Source organism: Uloborus diversus, chromosome 5, assembly GCF_026930045.1.
Source record: "Uloborus diversus isolate 005 chromosome 5, Udiv.v.3.1, whole genome shotgun sequence".
Taxonomy (NCBI): Eukaryota; Metazoa; Arthropoda; class Arachnida; order Araneae; family Uloboridae; genus Uloborus; species Uloborus diversus.
Window position 1 is genome coordinate 67,392,762 of NC_072735.1, and position 27,047 is coordinate 67,419,808.

General features: G+C 30.7%; 2 protein-coding genes across 2 annotated transcripts in view; one reads left to right on the plus strand and one right to left on the minus strand.

Annotated features, from left to right (window-relative positions):
- Window positions 1-2,108: 2,108 nt before the first annotated feature.
- Window positions 2,109-8,873, plus strand: LOC129222625 (single-strand selective monofunctional uracil DNA glycosylase-like). The gene is made up of 3 exons (XM_054857151.1): window positions 2,109-2,333; window positions 4,141-4,260; window positions 7,591-8,873. The coding sequence occupies exons 1-3, from the start codon at window positions 2,121-2,123 to the stop codon at window positions 7,999-8,001; spliced, it is 744 nt and encodes a 247-aa protein (XP_054713126.1). The 5' UTR covers window positions 2,109-2,120; the 3' UTR covers window positions 8,002-8,873.
- Window positions 8,874-12,669: 3,796 nt separating this feature from the next.
- LOC129222081 (mediator of RNA polymerase II transcription subunit 16-like) overlaps window positions 12,670-27,047 on the minus strand; it is a 57,969-nt gene continuing 43,591 nt past the window's right edge. The window contains exons 18-22 of the mRNA XM_054856510.1: window positions 22,021-22,135; window positions 20,457-20,543; window positions 20,277-20,342; window positions 16,586-16,775; window positions 12,670-13,032 (exon numbers count right to left, since the gene is read on the minus strand). Coding sequence (XP_054712485.1) covers window positions 12,909-13,032; window positions 16,586-16,775; window positions 20,277-20,342; window positions 20,457-20,543; window positions 22,021-22,135 — 582 coding nt within the window. The 3' untranslated portion in view covers window positions 12,670-12,908. The remainder of the gene's footprint in view (window positions 13,033-16,585; window positions 16,776-20,276; window positions 20,343-20,456; window positions 20,544-22,020; window positions 22,136-27,047) is intronic.

The following is a 27,047-nucleotide window of genomic DNA, read 5'->3' on the forward strand; positions in this document are numbered from 1 at the left end:
CAAAAGTGTGCGCTTCTGAAACGTCACGAGCCTACGTCACAGGGCGCGAATGGGCAGCCTTCCGCCGAAGATCCCTTGTTTTCGCTAGGAACATTTTGAGCGCGCTGATATTTTTATTGTTCAGAAATTCAATAATCCTTTTGAACACACTATGGAGGCCGGATTCGTTAAAGCACAATCTAAATAATCTTCCTCAAATAATATCAAACATGATATTCGAATATTTCCGAAAGAATGAGAGGTTTAATGTTCCAGAAACGCGAGGAGTTTAATGCGAGGAGATAAGCCTTTTATGTTTCGTCTTCAAAGTCGAATGCACGTTCTTCGGTTTCTCCCATGACATGGGAACTGGTTTCGCTAGCGTTTCTCTCCTACCGGAAGAACGTATGACGTCACTACCTATGCCATTTGACGTCACAAGGGTTTGAAGTTTAAAAATTAATTTTAAAAAAAATACTTATCGTATCGCAAAAATTTTTTCACCTATGATGTTCATACATGTTACTCTATTATATAAAAATAAAATTGAAAAATCGAAAACTTCCCTATTAAATCCCTATTTTTTAAGAAGCAGTATGAGCAAGACAATGCCAGACTAAGTGCTTTAACCACTTTCAATTGAAAACAGCTTGATAAGTAACACATAAATTCAAGGAAAATGTTGTTGCTTTGTTTGCCACAAAAATAAATTCATAAAATAGAAACATATTTTTAAAAGCAACTTGTAAGTAATGTCATGTATGCATATTGAATTTTCTAAATTTGTTTAGTGCTCCTTTTAAATGACTCACATGCTGCCACTAATACCTGGACCACAAATGCAATCGGCATGGAAAATGCTTCCTAATACCTGGACCACAAATGCAATCGGCATGGAAAATGCTTCGTTATAGTACGAAATCTTTCATTACATCAGGAAATGAGTTGAACAAGTTCAACCATAATAGATTAATTAACATTTTTAACCCTTATGAAAGAAGCCCATTCATGCAAAACATTGTTAATGTTTTCTATGAATGTTTGGAAAAGTTAATTTGATTATGCTCCCTTATGAGCTTGTTGTTGGTTTTACACCAACAAAAGCGTGAGTTTATAGGTCTCTTAGATAATGTTGCTTTACAATGCTCAGAAGTTATTTTATGAAGTTTAAATTTGAATAGAAATTTACTCGATTGCTGTGTGACGTTTGGAAACATGCAGACTTTTATTTTGGCTGCAAAACTGAGTTACTCTAAAAAGATACTGAGTTTGAGTATTTGATCAAATACAAACTCAGCTCACTCAGTTTTTTAGATTTGAATTCTTTCTAACAACAAACTTGACTTCAACTAATTTTCGAAGGAAATTGAAGATTACAAGCTTTAGCAAAAATGCCGAAGACCGTTCAAGTGACATCAAAAAACAAAATTAAATTATTTCCACAGAAAATCAGACTAATGTACCCGTTGCATTAAAAGCGTATTTAAATCACTGACAATTGGTTCAAAAATGACAAAATCAAAAACACATGTAAACTTTGATGTATCAGCATAACTGCGTCAAATTCATTCAAAAGTTTCGATTGAATAACAATGACACAAGAGAATACATACATACATACTTATGTATGCGTAGTTATATTTACCCAGTGGACAGGCATTGAAAGCGGTGTATTTACTGGTAAAAATCATTAAAGTATTGTAAACGAAGTAAAACTCAATTCCTTCTTTTGTTTCAGTTAATATTACTTAGAAACACCTTGTCATTAAAATATCTCAGAAGTAATTTGTATCAGGAGTTCTTTTAAATTTGCTTCAACCACTACGCATTGCTTTAGCCTTTTGCTTGTAAACATTACAAATAACACGTACATTGGCACCGAGCCAAAAGAAAGTTGCATTACAGTTACTTGATACTTTTAACTGCATTAGCGACTTATTCAATTTAAATTTGGATTTGAACGCAAATTTTCCGGAAAAATTAATTATTTAAAAGCATTTGACTGCTACTAACTAATATTTGAAATAATGCTACCGCTTCTGTTACACAGAATCAGAACAAAGAACTGTTATCTGGCAATGGAGATAATGTAAATATAAACAAAGCTCATAACTGAAAGATTTGTAAAGCTGTCAGCTGTCATGTCCATCGCTGAGAAGCTTTTAGCTATAGAAAAAGAACAAAGCACTCTATTATCTACGATACAATTTGAAGAAAAAGTCAGTTATATTTACAATCCATTAGATTATGCTAAAGAGCCACATGAATGTTATGTCCAAAAATATTGTAATTCGGAAAAAAAAGTATTGTTCTTAGGTATGAATCCCGGACCTTTCGGAATGGCACAAAATGGGGTAAATTCATTTTAAAACTCCGAATAAAGTTAATTAAACACTTAAGAATGTGGAAATTTTCGATGATTGGGAAATTGGTGATCTTGATCCATTGCCTTCAAATTTTGATACCAATATCTGCGCTAGGAATGGTTTTCCTTTGCATACGTAAACAAAAAGTGGGGGAAATTTATTTGCATTAGGTTACCGCGAAGATTTTGATAATTAGGAATCTGCGATCTTTCTTCATTGGCATCAATTTTTGACTCCAGTGCCTGCACGAGAAGTATTTTTCGTTTCAAATCTAAACAAAGAGAACCAAAACATCTCTTCACATATAGGGTAACTATAAATCAGCAGGGTTACCAAAATAAAATTATTTACGCCAAAAATGAGACGACCGCACCAGTTTCCCAATTATCGAAATATTCCCAGGTTACCATAAGGCAACAGGGTTACTAAAGTAAAATTATTCATGACAAAAATGTGAAGAACCACGCCAATTTCCCATTTGAGGCAGTGAGAAGCAAAGGGATGCAAGTGCCAAAATTAAAAATTTCAAAGATAACCACTACAAATGGTGGGTTAACCCCTCCCCTGTCTTTGAACAAGAGATAGTACTAGTAACCCTGGTAGGTTCTGTTATACAGCATTATTTAGAAAAACTTTTCAATGAAAGCCTACCTAGGACATTATCTTTGAACGTGTTTTACTCAAAACTTGTATCTGTCCTCTTTCATCCCTTTGCTTCTCACTGCCTCAATTATGGAAATATCCCCTTTATTATCACCTTTTCCCACAAATCTAATTGAAATACTAATCATGCATTTTTATGAAAACAAGCATGTTTGCTATACTGCCATGTGCAGGTAAATGGCAGTGTCTGCAGATATGAGTTTTCGAGATATTTGAAGAATTGTGTGTTCGATTCAATATTAACAATAGAGAAATGCTGGAATTAGACATTTTTTGCGCCTTTTTGTCAGCGGAAACCAAATATATGCAAGCTTGTATAATACCGCTATTGTGCAACTGATGACAAAAATGCAAAAAAAAAGAAAAATTTGCAGTTATGCTACCCTTTACCTGCCCACTGCAGTATACCCATGAACTTGAAAAGCTAGAAGCAGTCAAGCCAAGGGGGGATAGAGGGGTCATAACCCCCTCTCCGCTTCCCCATAAGACTCAAAATTATACATATGAACACGAAGGCAAGGGCCTAAAATTGCGCTTTTCAGCTTTTAACTTCGAAAAATTTCTTATTGCTGCACTGGGCGGACCCATCCTTTAGGGGGGTCAAGAGGGGACGATTGAGCCCTGGGTTATGAGCTTTCAATTTGTTTTAAAAAATGTGGGCATGGGTTTCTTCATGTTTTGAAGGAAAAAAAATGTATTGAGTTTTAGACCCCCCCCCCCCCCCCCGAAATTTTTTAAATGACAGGGCTGTGTTTCGTAGCGAGCAAACTGAAAGAATGCCCTAGTTTGCTTTTTTTTTTTTTTTTCAGAAAACAGAATAAGCATCTGAAAAACATTTCATTTTGTGAAAAAAAGAAAAATTGTCTAGCAAATTTTAAATATTCATTGAATGCAAATGGGTATCATGCTGGTTTGTTCTGTTAAACAAAATGCAGTGTTTTGTTTACGCTTTAAGTTATTTAGGCCTTTTGCCATTAATTTCTTGAAAACCTACAACTTAGACTAATTTATTTAAGAAAATTAAACTTTTAGCTCATCCTTGCAAAGCTACTTGATAACTTTTCAAATCTTTGTCACACATTTTTTTTTTTTTTTAAAGTTTCAGCCTTTAAACTTGATTTTAAAATTCTAGGTACCATTTGGTGATTCAACTTATGTGAATAACTGGTTACAAATAGAAGGAAATGTACTTAAGCCAGAAAGAGAACATCCTAAAAGACAAATCCAAGGTTTAAACTGCAAAAGATCAGAGGTACTGCACTCTTTAAATGATAGAAACAAATTTGTTTAAAAGCTGCAATTCTGATATTGACAGAAAGTGTTCCAATAGCATGTATTGTCTTTAGTACAGTATTTAATATCATTAATCACTATTTATTGATTTATTTTGGTGTAGTGCAATGATTCCCAACCTTTTTATATATTATTTTATATTATATAAAAAGGTTGGTTTTATATTATATAAAAGGTTTATCTTTATATATAAAAATGAATGTTTGTCTGTATGTCATCCATGAACTCAAAAACTACCCGGCAGATTTGGCTGAAGCTTTCACCGTTTGTTATTTTTGGTACTGGGAATGCTTATAGACCAGTTCGAAAAAAATCCGATCGATAGTTCCTTTTTTATTCCAATTTAAGTCACAATCCATTGGATAAATACGAATAAAATTATCGGCTGCAGAAATTAATTCGCGTGAAAGATCTCATTGATAAGAAGTTAGCTGTTGCCATTTTTCTTGAGTTTGAACAAATAAATTCTTTCTTTATTGTTTTATGGCTTTTCATGCAACGGGGGGGATTTAAAACTTTTTCTATTTGATATTTTTAGCGATTGATTGATCTTGCAAACTGCGTGAATACAAAATTTGAGTATAGTCACGGCTTCATTTGATACCTGGACCGATTATTATGAAAATTGCTATATATATGTATTTTTCCACGGAGAAGATGCATAATATGCTCATTGAAGCCACTCGCCACCAGGTGGCACTGCAGAGTAGCAACTTCTGCCCCGTTCAACCGATTGTCATGAAAATCAGTATAATGATGTATTTTTTTGTTGGCGTAGCAACGCACGTCGGGTACAGCTAGTTACATCATATTTCTTAGAATGTTTAGTAAGCATAATCTTGAGCAAAGAAGAGTAAGAGGAGATATGATTCAGTTATTTTAAGTTAATTAAAATAGAAGATGTTCGTGGCTAAATTTTGGCATAGATGGCAAAACCTGTGGTCACTGCTTTAAGCTTAAGTCCCAAGTTGATCTTGAAATCAGAAGAAATTACTATTTGAACTGGATTGTAGACATTTGGAATAGTTTGCAGAAAGCAGCTGTTACTTGCAATAGGGTGGATCCGGCATGTAGCTAGAACTGAACGCTAGGTTGTTTGGCAAACTTTATAGAGGGCAATTATGCATTTAATTTAATTTATTTATTTTTTCTTTTCACTCTAAATTTACAGACTTAATGCTTGAATCAAGTTTGGAATTTTATTTTTTCCATTATGATCCACGTGGAACAAAGTTAACTGTTGTGACAACCGTTTCACAAACTAAAACTTTTTCATACTAATAATACAAACACCACTAATTAGTGAAGATGAAATCGCCCTTCTACTCCAATATGGAAAGTTAATTCACTCAAATGTGTAACTGAATGACAAATTTTTCATATTGAAAACTGAGGACAAATGCAGGTTTATATCTGTACTGGCAAAAAGTTTCCATGCACTCCCGACCTGTCACCTCTCTTGCAACGACTCAATTGGGGGTTGAGAAATTAACTAGAATCATCCCACTGGGCCCAGAGCCTGTTGCTGGCATAGGCGGTTTTACGGGGGTGCCAGGGGGTGCGCCGCACCCCCAAAATTTTTGGTTGGATTTTGAAAAAATTAGTTTAGTATATTTCACTCAGAAACGCAGTTGGGGAAAAAAAATCATAGCCGCTATACTAGTAAATTTACTTGAATCCAGTGTATCACCACACGTCGCTAGTGCAAGAAAAACATAACTCTGTGCTCATATTAAGAATTAAAGTAATTTTATCCATTTGGAAAAAAAAACTTAATAAATAATTTCAGGCAAATAAAGAAACTTCTCAAACAATTTATTGTTCAGTGCTGTGTTATTGTATAGAATAATTGCATTGTTCTGTAATTGAGTATTTATTCGTATATCAATACCAATTCTTCTATTTTGAAACAACAATGGCTAATAAAGTCAAAAAAAAGAAAAAGAAAAAAAAAACATGGCTATTGCTTTTCAAACATTTTTGGAGGAGAACTCCCGGACATTTTGTTGCAGTGTTGCATCCAGGGGGGAGGGGGCACAAGATTGGTAACCTTCTCCACAAAATGCGGAGTAGATGTTTTTAAAAAAATATTCTTTATTATTGAAGAGAAGAAAAGATCTCATTTTGGAAACACGCAGTTATTTTACGAAAAAAAAAAAAAAAAAGAATGTTGGGAAAAAATCTTAATTTCTTTCAAAAAGAAATATTGACATTTAAATTTTTCAACGGCTTCAGATTATTGTCGGCGAATTGTGTGCCTCCTCACCCCCTCCTCGCACAATCCTCTTTCTTTCATATCTCCCCCCTCCCTTTTTTTTTCCTTCATTTTTTCTATTTTGTTTTCATTTTTTCTATTAGTCCTCAAAATTTTTCTTCTCCAAAGCCATTTCTCCAGCCAAAGTTATTACAGAGTACCACAAATTTCGTTTTTTTGGCTTCACTTTCGCAAAATTTCTAAGAAAGATCTTCTCTATCTAAAGACCTAAATACATCGAAAATCGTTTAAAATTTCGTTTTTGGAGCTTCAGTTTTGCAAAACTGCAGTGCCCCTAACGTTCACCAAATATGGTCTGCTACATGTAGTGAATGGGGCCGCTTTTACGGTGCGTAATTTTGTGAAGGGGCTGACAATGAGAAATTTTGTGGAGGGGCTGCTTTTACATTGAGAAATTTTGTGAAGGGGCCGCAAAGCGGACCTAATTTCAGCTTGGATCGACCCGATTACCATGGGGGGAAAATCAAAAAGGAAAGAAAATTACAAACCAAGAATATTGTTGGTATCATACATAAATGCCTCTTTTATTGATGCAAAGTTTAACTTTTTTTAGAGACAAACTTCTGACTATTTTGACATCAAATTTGCAACAATCATTCTTAACACTGAATGAAGATGATTGGTTGTTTTGGAAGGCTGCAAAATATCTTTTTTGTTTCGTAGCAATTGAACATATCAACGGGCCTCATGGATCAGCCTTGCGGGCCACAAGTTGAGCACCGCCGGTATTATTATGCATTATTTAAATAAACTTTTTTCATATACACACTATGCTATCATGTTTTAACTTAGAACCTTTTAGTCATACTAAATTTTATTGGAAGATATATTCTTCCTGATTTTTTTTATATATATAAAAAAAAAGAAAAGAAAAGAAACATGAAGTACACAAACTGTAAAAGCCATTAAGAGTTTTCTTATCAGGAAAGGAATTTTTTTTTTTCATTTCTCAATTGATGAACATTAAATTTTTGCATTTGTATTTCTATATTGTACTTTTCTAACATATTTCAGGTCAGTGGAAGTCGATTTTGGTCCTTTTTAAAAGATGTGTGTGGAGAGCCAGCAAGATTCTTTAGGCACTGCTATGTTCACAATTACTGTCCCATTTCTATGATGACGGAAACAGCGAAAAATGTCACCCCTGCCGATCTAAAATCACCTGCTAAGAAGCAAATAATTGATATTTGTGATGAATCTTTATTCAAAGTACTAACATTATTGAATATAAAATTTATTGTGGGGATCGGTAAGTTTGCTGAAGTGCGAGCATCTCAAGTAGTTAAGTCATATTCATTAGATGTTACAGTAGTAGGTATTATGCATCCTAGTCCAATAAATCCAGCAGCAAACAAAGGATGGAAAGATATTGTGTCTGAACAACTGAAAACTTGCGGAATAGTAAATTATTTATTATGTGTATAACCAACATTTGAACTGTACACATGTTGAAAATTTTTCATGTTGTTTTCCATGCCATCATTTTATATTTTCATTCATAGAAAGAATGCTAATTAGTTAGTGAAAGTTTGATTTTGCGTGAAACAAAATGTGGCAGAACAGTTTTGTGCTATACAAAAAAAAAAGAAGAAGAATCTATTTCAATAAGGTTACTTATATTCCAAAGCGCATGACTTTTTGCATTGATAAAGAGGTTCTTTGTAATCCTGAAACAAGCTACGTAATATTTTTGTATTACAATGTTGCTCTTACTCATTTAAACACTATGTATTAGAAATAAACTTAGACAATATTGACATTTTAATGAGAATTTCGAATGTGTTGTGCTGCAACTTTTAACTATAATCAAAAACAGCTTGACTTGTCATTGCATTACTATTCTGTGGTCAGCTTACATTATTGTGTTTAATAATGGTTTATAGCAAATAATTAATAGTAAATAAATAAATAAAGAAAAAAAAACATCTTACTGTCAGCTGTCAATTAGTCACTTCAAAAAAAAAAAAATCAAATGTAATATTGTATAACCTTGAATTTCACTAGCCTCCAGATATAACATGCATGAAAACAAGACTTCCTTTATTAAAAAAAAAAAAAAAAAGAGCTATCAAGATGGCTTATTGCCCGATGTTTCTCCTTGCCATGTATCGTCTTTGTGATTGAAGATAGCAAGTCAATTGATCCATTGTTTCCTTTGTGGTTGGTTGATACTGATCTATTACTTTATGGGATGAGTGAACTGTATGTTGGCATAGTAAGTATGAATAATGATTCATTAAAACACATCTGAAGAATTTCTTATACTAAATATATTTAAATGAATACCTTAAAGAGTGTTTTCCTTTTTGTCTGCTTAAAAAAATATATATATATATATATATATATATATATAGATATATATATATAATAATAATAATAAAAGTGAAAAATATTGAAAAGACCACACCAAGAGCCCATAGATGCACAAGGCAGCAAAACTAAAAAGCCAAGTAAATATAAAATTAAGCAAACAGAATTACAAATATTAAACAAATTATAAATGATGATAAAAAGGAAAAATGCAAACAGCTATTAAGTAGGAATGGAAAAAGAGTGAATCCAGAGCTCATCAGCCGTGGAGGATTCATTAATTATGGTCAAAAGACCAAATATATATATATTTCTTAATGTTAGTTTTTTAGCAGTCTCTTTCATTTAAAATTACAATTGCCCACATTTCTTGCTGCACAATCATTTATTTATTGATGATTACTTAATGTATTAAGCATGGAGGTAGGAATACAGGAGGGAACATACCGTATCTACTCCCATTGTCGCGTTTGAAGTAACTGCAAGAGAGCGGTGATCATGTTAGGTTTGAATGAGGGGGAAAAAACTCTTATAATGTGGGCGAAAATTTCAAGTGTTTTACTTTTCTTGCTTACATTGATAGTAAAAGCATTTATTACCTATTCTGGAATTTAAAAAATAAATTAAAAAATAATGCCCAACATAGTTATATTTTAAGCTTTAAATTCCCAAATATAAACAGAAATGTTTCTGTTTAAGGGTATGAGGGCATATCTTTACTACACATAAACTTCAAACTTTTAAAATGAAATTAACTGTTAAGTATCTAAAAGAAAAATATTTGTTCACATAAAATCTTAAGGTAATAGGAAACTCATTAAAGATAACTCATTATAAAAGCTCTTGATTTTAACTGAATATCATATTGAAGAAATTATGAAGCTAGATCCTTATACAGATCAAGTTTTAACCAATGTAAAACGTGTTACATGAATAAATATTGACAAAATATTTTTCAAAGACTCAATATGAGAGTCTATATCTAAAAAAACAAACATTTTGAAAATGTTATTCTTCAATGTATATTTGAAAGACATTTTTTCTTCCCCGGACCTAAAATTCCAAATTTCAGCTCAAAGTAATAATTTGGTTTTGTTTTAAAGTTATCATTTTAAAGTTTGAAAACTTTACTAAAATAAAGAGTTCATATTTATGGATAAACAACCAGAAACAGTATACATCAATGGCCAACTAATTGTATAATTAATGTCTTTAGTCAATTAAAATTAATTTAGTGACAAATGAATGCTCAACTGGTTTTAAAATATTTTAATGAATAAAATACAATGATTTTCTCATAGATAAGATTACAAAATTATTTAAATTATCAAAACTTGGCATCCCCCAGTCCATATTACGAAATTAGAATATAGCACAATGCAAAAAAGCAGCTGGAAATCAAGAATGATAAATAAAGGAAAGACTAATTTTGATAAAATTGGGATAAAGATAAAATGAAACTGACAAAATTTAGATACATTTTTTAAAAAGGAATTTCATGCAATTAAATGTTAAATAACATGAAATTCAAAACAACTTAAAAACCTACCCATCCGGTTGTTTGAATTTTGATTAGATTATTTATTCATTTATTATTACTACAGATGCACGGAATACTTGGCTGGTATTCTGTATATTACATATCGGCAGACAAACCGAATATTCGGTTTGGCCGATGACTTCAATATTCGGCAACCAAATGTAAACAAACTTAAAACTTCGAAAAATTCGTAAACAAACATATTTTTATGCAATGAGTGAAAGCATCAGTATAATACCATTTTACAATATTGATTCAAATTCTTACTTATTAATTTTATCATATCAAAAATTATTTTAATGCTTGAAACCATAAATTTAAATCTTGTTGCTTTTCAATGTAAATTAAATTTTATGACACATTACACTAGCCTTACTATGACAAACAAATATGATACAATAACAAAAAAAAAAAAAAAAAAAATCCATGATGTTAATCTTTACTAATAATAAAGCTGAAAGTCTCTCTGTCTGGATATCTCTCTGTCCGGGTCTCTGTCTGTCACGATCTCTGTGACATGAATAGCGACTAGACCGTTCGGCCGATTTTCATGAAATTTGGCACAGAATTAGTTTATAGCATGAGGGGTGTGCACCTGGAAGCGATTTTTCTAAAATTCTATTTTATACTTACTCTATTCCAATTTTAAGGACATTTTCCTGAGCAAAATTATCATAAGATGGACGAGTAAATTACCAAGTTATCACAACGTGGAACCGTAACAATGGCAAGCCAATTGGTGAGAAATTCATCATACATTATTTGTAAATATACAAGCGAACCAAAAGACCTTTTAATTTTCTACTACAGGCAAAGCTGTGCGGATGCGACTAGTTAGTAATAAATTTGGAACATTAATTTATTACTACTTCACATTAACTGCTATTGTTTTTACATAAAATCATGGATGTAGGAACCTATACCCCCATGCATAAAATGTGGAGCTAAAGTTTTTCTTTTTTAAGGAAAGCATTTGTATTTTAAATTTTGTTGCATTGTAATTTCTAATTTTTACACCAGATTAAATAAAATATTAAATATTGATTAAAAAACCAATTTTTTAAAAATTAATCATTGTAATCAAAGTTTTTTGCACTTAGTAGCAAGAAATGAAATTATTTGACAATGTTTCAAATTCATTTTAAAAGTTTATTGATAGACTGATTTATAAGTTACCGAAGAATAGCAGCAAATCACTTCAATACATTTTAATTTGTAACGATATTTTAAGCAACTTGGGCTGGAATTTGTATGTAAGATAGATGCAAGATTATTTATGACATAACATGTTACCATGATTATCTGTTATTGTGAATCATATATTTTGAAAGATATTAAATATCCATTTATGCAGAATTAGATAGATATAAAGCAAATCATTTAATTAATGCATTTATCTTTTTTTTTTTTGGAATGATTTACTTCAAAATAATAATCATATTTAACGTGGATAAATTCAAGATGTAAATGGAAATGCATGAAAGTTTCCCAAAATGATTGAATTGCTAGGTGTTTTTTGCATTACGGTTAATTTTGGACTTTTCAATTTATTTTGAATAATGTGCTGACAAAACACAATCTCACATCTTTACAAATCCCAAAAACATTCGATAGATAGACGAGATTCGCTTTCAACTTATAGGAGATTAGCGTATCGTACAACACTGCAGGCACAATTTCACGATACACCCAAGATGGCGGCCGGTTACGGTTATTGCATTGAGAAATTCCCCCAGTGCTCCATCCTGTTATTTCTACATCCATGGTATTAAGGTATAACTTTTTAAATATGATTTATGAATGTTCTTTTCATATGAATTTTATGCAAAATTATAACTTATATAGAAACACTGAGTAATAAAGCGTAGAAAGTTGGAAAGAAGTAAAAAGAATATTTTCAATTTTAATTACAATGATTATTTATTGTATGGTTGCATGCCTTGATTTAAATATTTTTTGTAATTAATATTATAACATTTTGGATTAGATTACTATACCTTGGCAAGAAATGGGCAAAAGCAAAATGACTAGTCTAAATTTTTAATCAAATTTGTTTCACTTTTCATTCTTAGCATTGTCTCCCTATTGAGTTTAAACATACCTGATTAACATGTCATTATTTTTAATCTGAAGTAGATGAAAGAGTTGAATTTTTTATTTTTTTGAGTCATTTTAAAGATGTGTTTAAGTTAGTGTGTTCAAGAACTTAGTCAGTGGTACCTTACAAGTTAAACATGAAAAATAAATTTATTTTTCCTTGTTTGTACAATATTATGCAATGAATAACAAAAAAATACTTCAAGTATTTTTACATTAGCTTTTCATAGCTCCAACATTTCAGGCAACTGAAGGACTAATGCTTACTCTTTCACAATCATATGAATTTAAAGAAATGAAACTAAATGGTTTATATACATGCTCAACAATAGATAAAATCAAAAAGTTCTTTTTCCAGACATATTTACACAAAATGTACATTTTATTATTTTTGAGATGTATGCAACCTCCATTGACCCCCACATGGACAGAACCTTAACCAACGTTGATCCCAAGCTCTAGTTGCTGCAGATCTCGCACCAGCTTTAAGCATTGAAGAACTATGACACCTGTGGAGATAAAATATGATTTTTTCAATGTTTCCTCTCTATTCAAAATTTTGTTAAAAAAAATAACATGCACGTATATTTAACATAATACAACTGCAATTACTAATGTTGTATGACTCTATATAACATTAGTACAATTAGGATAAATTTTTCCTAGTTTTCAGTACCTTAAAACAAATTTTCTTCTAGTTATCTAAAGACTCTCAGAAAAAATCGAACAATTTAGAACAGATATTAGGGCACTTTACTCTCTTTTAACTCCACACAATAACCCTAGTACACCCAGTCTCATTTGCATTTGTAACAACCATTTGGTAACTAGGCAATTTATCATAAAATTTAGTGCCAATCTCAGCCCCTAAAAATTCCTCATGTCCAAACAAACAAATGTGAGGGTATATGTCTTTACCAGAGGATCAGACTTATGGCTTAAGGATTTGATTGTCTACCACTGACCTAAAATAACCATAAAAACCTAACATTGAAAATTTAACGAGTTATGTAATACATTGAAATTTTTATGAGTGACCACCTCTATACAGCAACCACCTCCATTAATGATTCATTTTTTAAGGCACAGATTTTCCCTCCTACCTGCTCAACGTTAAAAATCCTTTAGAAAGGTCACCAAAACCCCTAACAGTGACCAGAAAATTGCACAACTCATTATGAACATCTGAAGAACTATAGAACACAATTTTATACATACAAATCATTCTACTGTTATTTTCACTTATGAAAGTGGAAATAAACTAGAATAAAGAGGTAAAATTTATTCTTCTCGGCACTTTAAACTGATTTCAGTCATGAGTGGTGCCCCCTCTGTTTAGAACCCCAAAATGTGATGCATGGTAATTTCGAGATAAATCGAGTGTAGGTCCGTTATTGTAGGAGTAGGAGGTTGATAAAGATACTACTTTCCCAAGAAGTTGTTCATCAAAATTCATTGTTTGATTACAGAGGTCATTCTTAGGTCCTTTCATTGGCAAGAATCAATTTTAGCTCATTGGAAAATTAAGAAATTGCTAGGCTCATGTTGCACTCAGTATAAACTAATATATAACTATATTAATAATTTGAAAAGAAAAATTCTTATTTTTCTATACAAATGTATTTTTATCATAATATTCGTAATATAATGCAAGGAGAATATAAGTGATTTCTATAGGTGATATTATAAGTTCTTGCATGTTTGGAAATGACCTCTAAGAGAGGACTAAGCATCATTAATGACCATTTTTTTTTCATGCATGGAGAGTGGTTGCTTCAGAGAAATGTCACTGTATGATCAGAAAATTAGAAATTTTCAGAGTTAAATTTTAATTTCAAAACTCATTTTAAACTTTTGCTGTGATTGTATTATCAGGAAACATATGAACTATTCTCCCAATGCTTGTTCGCTTAATAAAATGATTTTTTATTGTTCTCTCTTATTTGACTCTTTATTGTTCAAAAGTTTTGCATCTAATGCATTGTTCTTAGATAATTCAAGAGTGACAATAGTTGAAGTTTCAGATGCAGCAAATAACGGTACCGTAAAATGGGGGAACATTGCTCCTCTATTGATAACATTGCTCCGAAAAGTGTAAAAGTTTCTTTTACTGAGTTTCGGTCTCAAACTGGCAAGTTGCCCACTGTTTACTGTTATCTTCTACGAAGTTGAAAGAAATTCCTAATTCCATTGTCAACTACAAAAATCAGTTAAAAACTTGTACACTTTTTGGAGCAATGTTATCTCTAGAGGAGCAATGCTCCACCGTTTTACGGTAGTGATTGTTGGGGCAAAATGCTTGATAACTAACGTAAAATTTTAAAATGAAAACCAAAATCAGCAGATTTACGGTAGCTTACGCTAAAATAGCTCCTAACTTTTAGTATAATTGAAAAATTTACAAGGTGTAAAAAGATTAAAACCTCAAAGGACTGCATGCAATTATCAGCAAAGCATCAGCTCTATGTTGGAATGTTTCTTAAAATAAGATTGACTAAATGAGTTGTTAATTGGGAAAGTAGAGGGGGAATTGGTATGCACAAATAAAATTGGAGAAATCTCCCCCCCCCCCCAAAAAAAAAAGTTAAAAATATTTTTAGCGAGTTTTTTTTAATGTACCTTTTAAAAAGTAAAACTTGAAATTCAAAGACAAAAGATACATTTTGACGATTTTCAAGGTTTTTGAGTACTTGAAAATGAATAGTTTTATTTCAAGCAATTCTCAAAGTTTTTTAAACACATACAAACCTTGTAAATGACTAAAAAAATACTGTAGTTTTCAAACTAGATGTTTTTCAGTATTTGAATTTTAAAAGTTTATTTCTTCAACAAATTTACTTATGAGGGTAACTCTCGATTTTGCTTTGTCACACGGACGTAAGAACTGGGAGAGCTTTGTCTCTCTTTGGAGTAATTCAAATGGGCTCAGCTCCATCATAAGAAATTCTCGCACCATATTTGTTTATAGTATTTTTTACCTTAAAAGTGTAGTCACTTTTTCCAGGGATCCACACAATAAACAATTTAGAAAGAGAGAAAGCGCATGGTGTTGTTGTTTGGGGGCTTTTGGTCGTACCTTCACTCTTTTTCTCATTGTAAAGTTGTGTTCTAAATTTTTTTTTTTTTTTTTTGAGTCTGTCCTGAATTTTGCGAGTCACTCCTTGATTCTCGTAAGGCAGTGATGACCCTAAATCCAGTAGGTTCTGGCCCTTGGATCCCTAAGTCCCTAGCTTTCCACAATGAAGATCAGCTACCCGTATTTTTTTCAAAGTGCCTACAAGACTGCTTTGTTACCTGCTTATCTTATGCTGTAAGCTAAAAGATTACTTTATCATTCAGTTTCTTTCTTCCAAAATGCACTGGAGGTGTTTTTCTTATAGATAATTTATTATCATTATTGCTATTGCTATTATTTTAAATTCCATGGTATTTATTTGTTTGTTTGTTTTTCCTTTACATGTTTTCAAATTTGACAACCTTAAACTTTATTTTGTACACATGTGAAAAGAAGAAATTTAATTACATAATGGCCCATTATAAAACCAGGAAACTTTAGAGTGTTTTCCTGTTCTTATCATGGATTAGCAGTTACATTCAGAAAGTCTTTAAAATTTTGCCAACTCAGAGGCATCTTTTTGGGTTGGCCCATGGAAGGTTTGTAGAAGAAATTTAATTTGATAATTGAAAGTAAAGCTTAATACATACTTGCAACTAAAAAAAAACCTAGTAAGTGGATTTGCACTTTTAATTAAATTTCTAATAAGTAACAATACTAATTACTACCATGATCGCAAGACTTTTGGGAAAAGCTAAAAGAGCTGAAAACATTTTCTGATATTGGACAATTTTGTTAAAATTATCAATCTTTCTAAAAAGAGGATTTCCTTGACATTTCTAAAAGATTTCAAATGGTGATAGGTCTGATTAAAAGATTTGCTAAATTTTAGTATGGTATATGGAAGAAGCATTATTTGATTTGCATTTAATTTGCAACTTTCAATCAATGCCAAGTATTAAATAGTACAGTCATTGAACATGTGGTAAAAATAAAATATGAAATACCTAGTACATTGTCGCACAAGAGATGGATTTTTCCCAAGACTAACATGCCTCACTATATCAGTTTTATGCGATTGAGGAATAGTTCCTTCGATGGTATAGACCTTGCTATTATATCTTAAAAATTCAGGTTGAGAATGATATTCAAATTGCAGTGGCAGTGAATTCATGAAAAGAGCTGGGCTTGCAACACCTAAATTGAAAAATATATAATAATAAAGTTATTTTAAATTTATAATAAAAGTATGTTTAGCAAAAATAATATATTTTAAAACATCAACAGTGATTTATAACAGAGGAAAGATTAAATAACAAAAAAAAAATTTAAAAAAAAAACCTATAAAGCCCCTAACACTCCTTCATGCATCTAAAGCCTAAATAAGCTTAATTTTAGTTCTTTGTAACCATGAAGAGATTGCATGTAAAAAATAAAACCTGTGACTAAACTAGTGAGCTTTTTTCTGTAGATCTGTGCCAGATTGATGTAAGAAGCCTATTCCGCATCGAACCATGTGAACAGAATTCTTAAAAGAAAAAAAAATCCTTTTCAATTTTTTTACCAGGGTAAAAAGAGCACATGTCCCATCCTTTGCATGGACCAGAAAAAAGGTTTTCCTCTCTCCTGTAAAATTATCATAATATGACTTACGTCTTTCTAACATCTCTGAGGTACATATATATCAAGTATACATAAGGGATAAAAGCAACTGTTTCAATACATAACCAACAAAATTGCAAATAAATATGAATACTCTTACAGTGTAAGTTTTATGGAAATTATAATTTACTAGCTGACCCATGCAAAGCATTTGCACTTGACAGCTGTAATTCAAAAATGCAATTTTTTAAATGGTAATTTTTTGAAAAACAGTTACAGTGTAAATAGTTTATTTTTCGCCAATGGCGGTGAAAAAGTAAATAAAATGATGCCTTACTTTTGTGTTTTCTGAAAGATTAAGGAAGCACCAAAAAAAATCTTATAATTTACCTTTCCTTTTTTGATTTTAATGCAACAGTATGCATGTAGGCAGCGAACAGAATCCTGCAGTGAGTTAGGAATATATATTCTCAAAATTTTGGATTAAGATCAACCCAAGAAAAAAGTCCTTCAAAGACAAAAAAATTCACAAGAACCCAAGATGTTCGTGTTTTTAGCACAACCCTTTAACCACTTGAGCCACACAGCCTCACTTGCAGAGCTATACCATTAAAGAAAGGTTAAACAAAAAACAGAATAAACCGATTTTTTGGAAAAATCAATACACTGTGTGATTTCTATTTATTTTTTGCCGAAAGCGGTGAACAAAAATCTTCAAAATGATATTAGACACATGTAGTTTGATGAATTATCATTGACAAAGTTATGGAGTTGTCACAAAAGAGGACAATATATATATATATATATATATATATATATATATATATATATATATATATATATATATATATATATATATATATATATATATATATGAATAGAGGACCGACAGACGTTGTTCTGTTAAAACTTTGTAAATTGAAAAGTTGAAAAATTTAAATAAACTATCAAGTGTTTGAACCGTTTTGTTGACAAAAATAAGTAAAAAGAAAATGTTTTAAGCTGCTTGGTGTCAGAATTCATATATTTATTACAACTTGATTTATCTAATGCCCATTGAGCAGTGGTTTTATTAACTATTTTTTCTTGCGTAACTTGAAAGATCTTCATAGATTGCATGGTTTGCTCCTTCAAAGGATAAAAATCGCTCTCTGATAATAAGTGTTAAAAACTAACTACCCATCTAAAACAAATGGGAAATCCTGCTGCAACGTCCCACATGTGAAAAAGAGTAAAGCAATTGAAAAGCTATCGTTAAAAAAAAAGATAAAGGTAAAAACAGTTCCCTTAATAAGCAAAAATCACTCCCCCCCCCCTCCTGAGGTAAAATAAACATTCTTCCAACTAAAATGACTATACATTCTTTAAAAACCTAATACAATTCTTTGCAATTTAAAATATTTCGCCAATAAAATAAACAAAAAATGCAATGAATGAAATAAACAGTAGCTTAAAATTTAAACAAATAATCATGCAACTCTACTGTTTATGGCCAAAGTCCCCAAGCCACCATGTTCCTGTAATCCAGTCGATTAGTGAGCGAAGCAAACTTCCACCAATTAGCGGTCCGATCTTTTGAACAAAAACTTTTAAAACTTCATATATTGCCTAATTTGTTCTTACCACCAAAGATAAAAATCTTCCACTGCACTGCTCGTTTGTGTACAGAACTACCCTGTTGTAAATTATCTGAACAAAAATAAAATTTGTTTTGTCTTTAAATTCTGCCAACTTTTCCTTTAATAATATTACTGATTAGTTTTATAATCCTTAAAGTATTCTTGCCATTGGTGCCAAACCTCAGATGGATTTGAGCCGAGAAACAAATGTTGCTAGGTACGGTTTTTCTGATCATTTCGTTAGGAAAACCTAAAGCACCGATCCAATCACATGGTTCAACTACGACGTCAGAAGACACGTTTTGCGTGAACCTACTGAAAGAAACCCCGATTTCTTCCAGTACTTTACTTTAAAATATATCATGGGACCTAAAATCGTTGCTTTCAAGAAATGCTTCACTCTCTCTCTCTCTATGTTTTATCTATTCTCAATTGACATATCACAGTAGGAAATTTCATGAAAAAAAGTAGAGCTGGCTTTCTTATTGCCCTTTGGCAACGGGTTAAATATTTATTTCAGTTCTCTCTCTACAGTAGGTTAAAATAAATATTAATCATTTAGGAGATATAACCATTCAATGTTCAGATTCATTAATTAGTTAACAAAAATGTTTCCGATTCGATCCATCGCCACTCTAAACCATTCCCATATCAACTTAATTACACAAAAATTTTGATTAAATTCAGTCCATCTGTTTAAAAGCCTTATAACTACAAACATAAGCACAGAAGAAATACATATAGTAAGATAATTACTGAATGAATTTCATGCTGGGAGATTTAAAACTTGAACAAGATTTAATTGGTAGAATAGGAAATAAGCAAATCAAATTACTTAAATGCAGTTAACTTCCAATTATCTGCAGAATCGGGTGGCACGGGTACCATGGATAATGAAAGTCCTGAATAATCCCCCAAAAAGGCATAAAGTGAGGAGCAAATAAGGTAAAAATTGTTCTTGCACAAAAACTTAACAGTATAAATTCATAAAACTTCATACAAAGAGTTAAAATATATACAGTACAGTAAATATGCTTTGTAATTTATGATCAATTAAACTTAACTTTAATAAAGAGCAGGTATAAGAGTGATAAAGAAAGTGCAAAAAATGGAACAAAAACAACTATAAATTTACAATTTTTTTGAAAAAATTCAACTTTTGGTTTTTGTTTCTTGCTGCAAAAATACATTTCCTTGAATTTCGACTTGTGATGTGGATAATCAGGATTTTACTGCACTTTTGTCCTTAAAACAATTCATAATATTTTAACTGAAATATATTTTCCTAACCATTCTTTCATCTCTGAAACGAACTGATTTGTTTGAGGTTAGCTTAGTTCTCAAAGCTAAATATATCTATCAAAACTAACTGAACTCTGAAAATACATCTTATGAAAAATTATAGTGAATACACTGAACACTAACATATATCATATGCAAATCAATTTACATAACAAACAACACTAAATTTAATTACCTAAGGCTTGGGTACCAAGTTCTATGGTAGGAACAAGTACTTGATTGGGAAGTAAGCTACATTCATCTGGGGGAAGAAATAAATAAAACTGTAGCTGCAATCCAAATATAAACTGTACATGACAATAGTTTAGTTTTCCACTTTCAGATTTACTCTACAAAACATAACGAGCATAGTTACCAAGTAATACATCATCTGGTTCTGATCCATGTGTAAGAAGAAGTTTAGTCAGTAGTTTGAAGAGAAGCGAAAGAATATCTAAGTTATCTAGAGAGAAAAAGAAAATCTTTCACTCAAAGGAATATTTTATTGAAAGACTACACAACAGAATGATTTTATATGTAGAATATGTAAACCTGATATGTTTGCTTACTTCATGATTAGTAACAATTTCTGATTTCAATTCATATGCATTACTTTACTATTTTAAATTACTTTTTATTTGAGTTTGATAGAAGCATTTTGTTAAAGGAGGGATAAATTCACTCTGACAATAATTATGAAAGATTTATTCATTAAATAGATAGCTGATTATGGTGAAAATTCATATTCAATTGAAGCTGTTTTCAAAATGAATAATAAGGGACTCTCTTCATTTTAAGCAAAGGATTACTTTTGTTTCTTTCCTTAATTATTTTAGAAATGTTTTACATACAAAAACAGGCAGGAGAGTGGAATATGTAACAAAAAGTTTAAACATACACATAAAACTGTTTTGAAAAAAAAAAAGTGCAGAAAACGATATTCTGCTCTAAAGAACTGGACAGATAAAAGATTTCAGGCTTTTTTTTTTAAATAAAATTAATGAAGCAGAGTATTTCTGAAGGCATGCATAAATGCTTGGTAAAATAAAGTTATCAGAACAAATTCTTGATAGTTGATCATCATTTGTCGACCCCCCTACTTTTAGGAGAAAAATCGAAAACCCACGTATAAGTCAAGTCCCTACTTTTGGAAAAAACGGGAGCGTTTTTGAAACTAATTTTGAATTTAAACGTTATAAAAAAGAAGAAAATGAAATGTAATGAACATTTTTATGTTTAAAAACGTCCGATTTTTATTCTTTTGCACCAAAAGGATTCACTTTTAAAATCGAGATTTCGTCATTCTCAAATACGGCGATACCCGCATTTTTCATGTAGTTGGCCATTATTTGTACTATAATTATTTATTCTTTCCTTCACGGACCAACCATTTAAAATCATAGCAGAATGTTTAAGCATTTATTTCTTTAGCATCTGCTTAAAATGGATGGACTTAAATCGGGAAAATGTTCATGTTTTCAAGTGCTTTTTCTAAGAAAAAGTCTAGGAAAATTTTTGGAAATTCTGCCCCTTGAATAAGTTGACCCTCTAACTTTAAACCTCATTTTTAAAAATAAATTTCTCAACCTATACATGAGTATATACAATATTCATTTTAGAAGTATTTTAAGTGTAATTAAAAAAAAAAAAAACTGCAACAACTGGATAATCTGATTTTTTCAATACATGGACAATCTGCACCTGATTTATGAGGAATTCAATATCATAGTCAGATTTTCCTGGGCTGCAGCATTGACTATACAGCCAATACTGATCATATATATATATACATTTTTATAATTATTGAACAAATACACTAAAGGAATTTTTTTAGTTCCACAATTATGGAATACATAAATTTTAAATCAGCATCAATTGTTTTAAACTTTTTGAATTAAACATGTGTCTGCATTAGGTTTATAGGTACAGATTATTCTCACCTGACATTTTTGTAAATACTGGAAGACAGCTTTCATTCAGAAAACTCCATATTCTAATTATCACCAGCAATTCTCGTAAAGTGTTTAGAGCTTTTGGGTCAGTAATTAAACCAGCCTATGTTCCGAAAGATTAAAAAATACTTTAAATAATAATGTTACATATTTAGGTCAAAAGGTAAGACAACAATGAAAAATGTATAAAAATGTAATATGTATCAAGGTTTTCTGACAACATGATGGCATATTATTCAGAAAAACTAATTTTAATCTTATTATAGTTACAACAAAAATGAAATAAATTTGAGCGAATTTAAGAACTCAAGAATGGAACACCGACTTATCTGCCCACCCCTTAACCCTAACTTACTTATGAGGTTCCCCCAGTGAGCTTCCCTAAATTTCTTTATTCCCCTAACCTTCATTTTTTGTGAGGCAAACAGTGGAATAAAATCTCCCAATGTGTTGAAAAAACTTCAATATATATATATAGATTTTTTTGATATAAAAACAATTTTTCTAGGTAAAAATCATGGAAATTTGCTGGAAGTTCTATATATAGGAATTTTTGATCTGAGGAAGTTCGACCGTATTTCCAAAGACAAGTATACAGATGAGGAAAGAAGGTACAAAAAATTTAAAGTTTAAAGAATGAAAGCAAAATGAGATGTAGATTTTAAATCAATACCTAACAAGAATCTTTTGCAGTTTAGTTTTGATATATGTGGGAAATGATTAAAGTTTCAGTTCCATAAAGGATAACTGGAAAGGAGATGCCACAGAAGACGCTTTAAAAAACAATAGAAGCATTAATTTATGCCTAAGACACTACTACCATAGAGACACAATGTCAAATAAATGCATTTTAGACTTTTTACTAAGGTATGGGTCATTCCATGTCAGTTCAACCACACCCCAACACCCACCATCTCAGATTTCAATGAAACTTTGTATACTTCTTCTTTTCATAGTCCTAAGTCACCTCCTAAAGTATTTCTTCTCTATTAAAATTAGTTTTTATTTTTTGACCCTTCAAAGTTTTGCGATTTTGCGTTAGTTGTCATTTACAGTTCTCTGAGAATGAACAGCAGCTGTTTGCAAAAAAAATTTATTTCTCAACTAAAGATAAAAAAATTTTGAAAATTTTTATATTATATATTAAGATTTCAAGTATTTCAGAAACAAATATGTTGAAATTCTAAATTGTATTTAGCTATTTAAAAAAATTAACAAACTGAAAAATTAAAAAAAATTTCAACAAAAAAAATGATAGTCAAAATTTTGGCATGAGGGTCTAAATTAAAATCATTTATATATATTTTTTAATGATCATTAACATGTGTGCTAACACATAAAATGAAAATCTTTAGGGAACTTTGAGGGATTCTCCCCCCCCCCTGCTCTGCCCCCTGTTTTGATAAATGAAAAAAAGTTGATTGCAATATTACAAACTAAGATAATATTCACATTAAAGAAAATTTAAATATTGAAATACATTGGTGTTTGAACTTAAATGTAAACATTTAAATACTCAAGGTTTTTTGAATTGAAAATAATTAATTAAATTAATTAATAATAAACAATAAAAATAAGATAATATCGCGAAATTCGAAATTTTTCTACAACAGTTTATGCATACTTTATTGTTAAACTTAGGGCAACATAGAATTTAAAACTTTTCATCTAATTCTAATTTATAATTAGGCAATTTATCCAAAGTGTTAAAAATCCTATAAATACCAGCTCAGAGCTTTTAACTTGTTTCATTAATCTAATGCAATATCAAACTGAAACTTGGATTTGTTTATCTCTGATCCAATGGAATAACCCAGAAAAGTTTTGGTTTAACATAACAATTTATTGGGTATGAGTTTAAAATGGTTACCATTGGCCAAAATGTTTACAATTAAGGCTTTGCAACAATATCATTTGACCCTAAAAGTGTGTTTTGTTATCTTGAGTATTTCTATGATCATAAATGGATCCTAATAACCTGGCATTTGTACAAATGGCAGGCATTTTTATTTTACACTTCACTAGTAATTTTTTTAGATGTTTTGTTTTCTTTTTAATATATTCGCCTGTCACCTCCCTAACTTAATGGTTGCTTTACTAGCTCCCATAAAGGAACAGCTGGTATTAGATGACAGCTGATCAGCAAGCTGTATGGTTTACGTTTATAGTTAGTTGCTTATATTATGACTGTGAGATTGTTAACTACTTTTTATTTAAAAGACCCTTTCTTTTTCTTGATACCTCTTTCAACTGCTGCATTAGTTTTATCAAGGGCAGTATGTTCTTTTAAGCCAATTGTTATTTTGTACAAATGATTTATAAACCCAGGGGTCGATCCAGGTTTTATTTTTTGGGTCCCCATTTTGTGAAAATGCAAAATATTTTTGTGAATTTTCTTTATTTTTGTGAAAAACCAAAATATTTTTGTGAATTTTCTTTATTTTTGTAAAAAAGACCTTCTTGTGATTTTTTTCTTGGAAAAGATTATATAAAAGCATTTTTAGCTGCCGTATCGTTATAGAAAAGCCCTAGACAGGTTTCTGGGGTGATTGCAAGTCCTTGAAGAATACCTGAAAGCTGTCAAGAGAAAATGCGTTGGGGGGAAGGGGGGGAAGTAAGACCCTTAATATTTTATTCGTTATTTGACACATACATTACATTTATTACTTAAAATACATCACCAGCTCAGTTATTCCATCCGAGGACTGCAGTTTCGTGCTTTTTAGCACTCATCAGCACGGAATAGGAATGAGCTGGAGGCGAAAAATCTCTTAAGGGAACCAAGAGTGCCAAACAAACTGGTAGCTAATGCAGAATTAGCAAACCAGATTTTTTCAAAGAAAGAAAACAAAAAGAATAGAAAATTCATTTACTGGAATTAATTTTCATAATGTGAATGTTAAGCATTAATAAGTATAAGTGATACAGACAGAATATTTTTAGGAATTAAAATTTTAGAACCCCAGTAAGTTGAGGAAAAGTTGCGAGTTATGTCATTAAGCTGGGGGGGGGGGGGATCTGGACAAAAAAAAATTCCATGCAAATAATGTTTTCCAATTGTCATTAAAAAAATATCAAAATCCACTGAATACGAGAGGTGCATAAATACTAATTTATTTCTTCATTTGCTATGAGGGGAGGGGGAAAGATAATTTATTTTATTTAGAACATATTATTACTAAACAATCAGGCCATTGATTTTTAAGAGGTGTTAAGTGTAATTTCAAGAAGTTAAAAGGATGAATTTGTTGTTGTACAGCAGTAAAACTATAATGGAAAAACAGTTCCACGATAGCAATTTTTCTCAAACGTAAGGGGGGGGAGGGATCCTGAAAGTACTAGAAACTGCATGATTATGAATTGGTGTTAAGACTTTACTTTTGTTTCAAGTTGTCTGGACTAAAATGCAGTAATTTGTATGCAGATATTGTTGTCTGCAACTTTTGAATTTCATGATATCTTATCTTCAGAATGTCTATATTTTAAACAATTTTTAACTATTTCAAGTAAAAAAAAGCTTGAATATTAAATTAATATGTTTGAGTTCAATATTTAACACACTTAATATTTAAATTTTTTAAATAATTGCTGGGAGCTCTTGTTTCAAAGATGTGGAAGAGCCTTTTTCTATTATGCTTTCGTTGTTTCTAGGGGGGAGGGGACAGAATCCCTAAAAGACCCATAACTTTTTTCATAGGAAAAGTTAGAGCACATACTTATGATCACTTTTTCTTTAAATCATGATTTTTAAAACTGACCCTGATGTTAAAAATTTTAAATTTCGACAATGGTTTTTTTTGACCAAAAAAAAATCAAAATGTTTAACTTTCTGATTTTTTTAAAATGTTTAGTATAAATTAAGATAATTATAATATTTTTTATAAAAATATTCAAAGTCTTAACATTTTTTGTGAAAATTTTTAAGAAGGTAATATCATTAGTTGCTGAGAAACATTTTTTCTCATTAACAACAGCTCAGTTAAGTGTCTTTGAAAATGACAAAAAAAAAAAAAACGCAAAATCGAAAAATTTCAGAAGTCTACAAATTTAAATTACATTAAGATTGAAACAAAAGACACTAAAGGGTTGCTTTTAACCACAAAATAAGGAAGTATACTAAGTTTCATCAAAATCCGAGATGGTAGGTGTTAAAATCTCATTTTTGTGGTTGATTTGACTTATTTTAAACTATTTCAAATAAAATAGAAAATTGAATTTTTTTTAAAAAATATTTGAGTTCTATGTTCAACACATTGTATTTCAATTTTTATAATAACTGTTGACAATTCTGTTTTTAAGAATATGGAAGAGATTGTATGATGTTTTACGCTTTTTTTTCCAGAAAGTGAAGAGGGGGGGGGGGGGGCAGAATCCCTTAAAGTCCCCTAATGTTTTTCATTGGATAAGTTAGAGTACATATTCATGATCATTTTTAAAAAAATCATGATTTTTAAAACTGACCCTCTTGTTGAAATTCAGATTTTTGCCAACATTTTTTTTTTAATTTAAAATGTTCAATTTTCTAATTTTTTTAAATTTTTTTTTTGCAAACTAAGATTTTAAAGATAAATTTTATCAACATGTTCAAAGTCTTTCTATTTTGTGTAAAAATTTTGAAAAAGATTATAGCATTAGCTACCAAGAAATAAATTTTTTCGTAAACAACATCATCTCAGTTTGAGTGTCTCAAAAATGACATAAAATGTAAAATCGCCAAATTTCAAAAGGCTATAAAATCAAAACGCATTGATACTGAAAGAAAAAAAAAATTAGAGGGTTGCTTGTAACCATAAAGGGATGAAGTATACCAAGTTTGATCAAATTCTGAGACGGTGGGTGTTAAAATCCCATTTTTGTGGTTGATTTGACGTGGAATGACCCGTATGTAAAAAAAACTGTGAGCTTACTCAACAAAAAAATTTCCCACATCCTAAACTATCTTACTGAAATTTAGTCCAAAAATAAAAAATAATTCAATCCTGAAATCAAAATAAAAAAAATGGTAACCAAATTGA

Excerpts from the sequence above, each read along its gene's own strand:
- LOC129222625 (XM_054857151.1), top strand. The coding sequence starts at position 2,121 with ATGTCCATCGCTGAGAAGCTTTTAGCTATAGAAAAAGAACAAAGCACT. Across the intron at positions 2,334-4,140 it reads TCGGAATGGCACAAAATGGG|GTACCATTTGGTGATTCAAC; the intron begins GTAAATTCATTT and ends TTAAAATTCTAG. Across the intron at positions 4,261-7,590 it reads TAAACTGCAAAAGATCAGAG|GTCAGTGGAAGTCGATTTTG; the intron begins GTACTGCACTCT and ends AACATATTTCAG.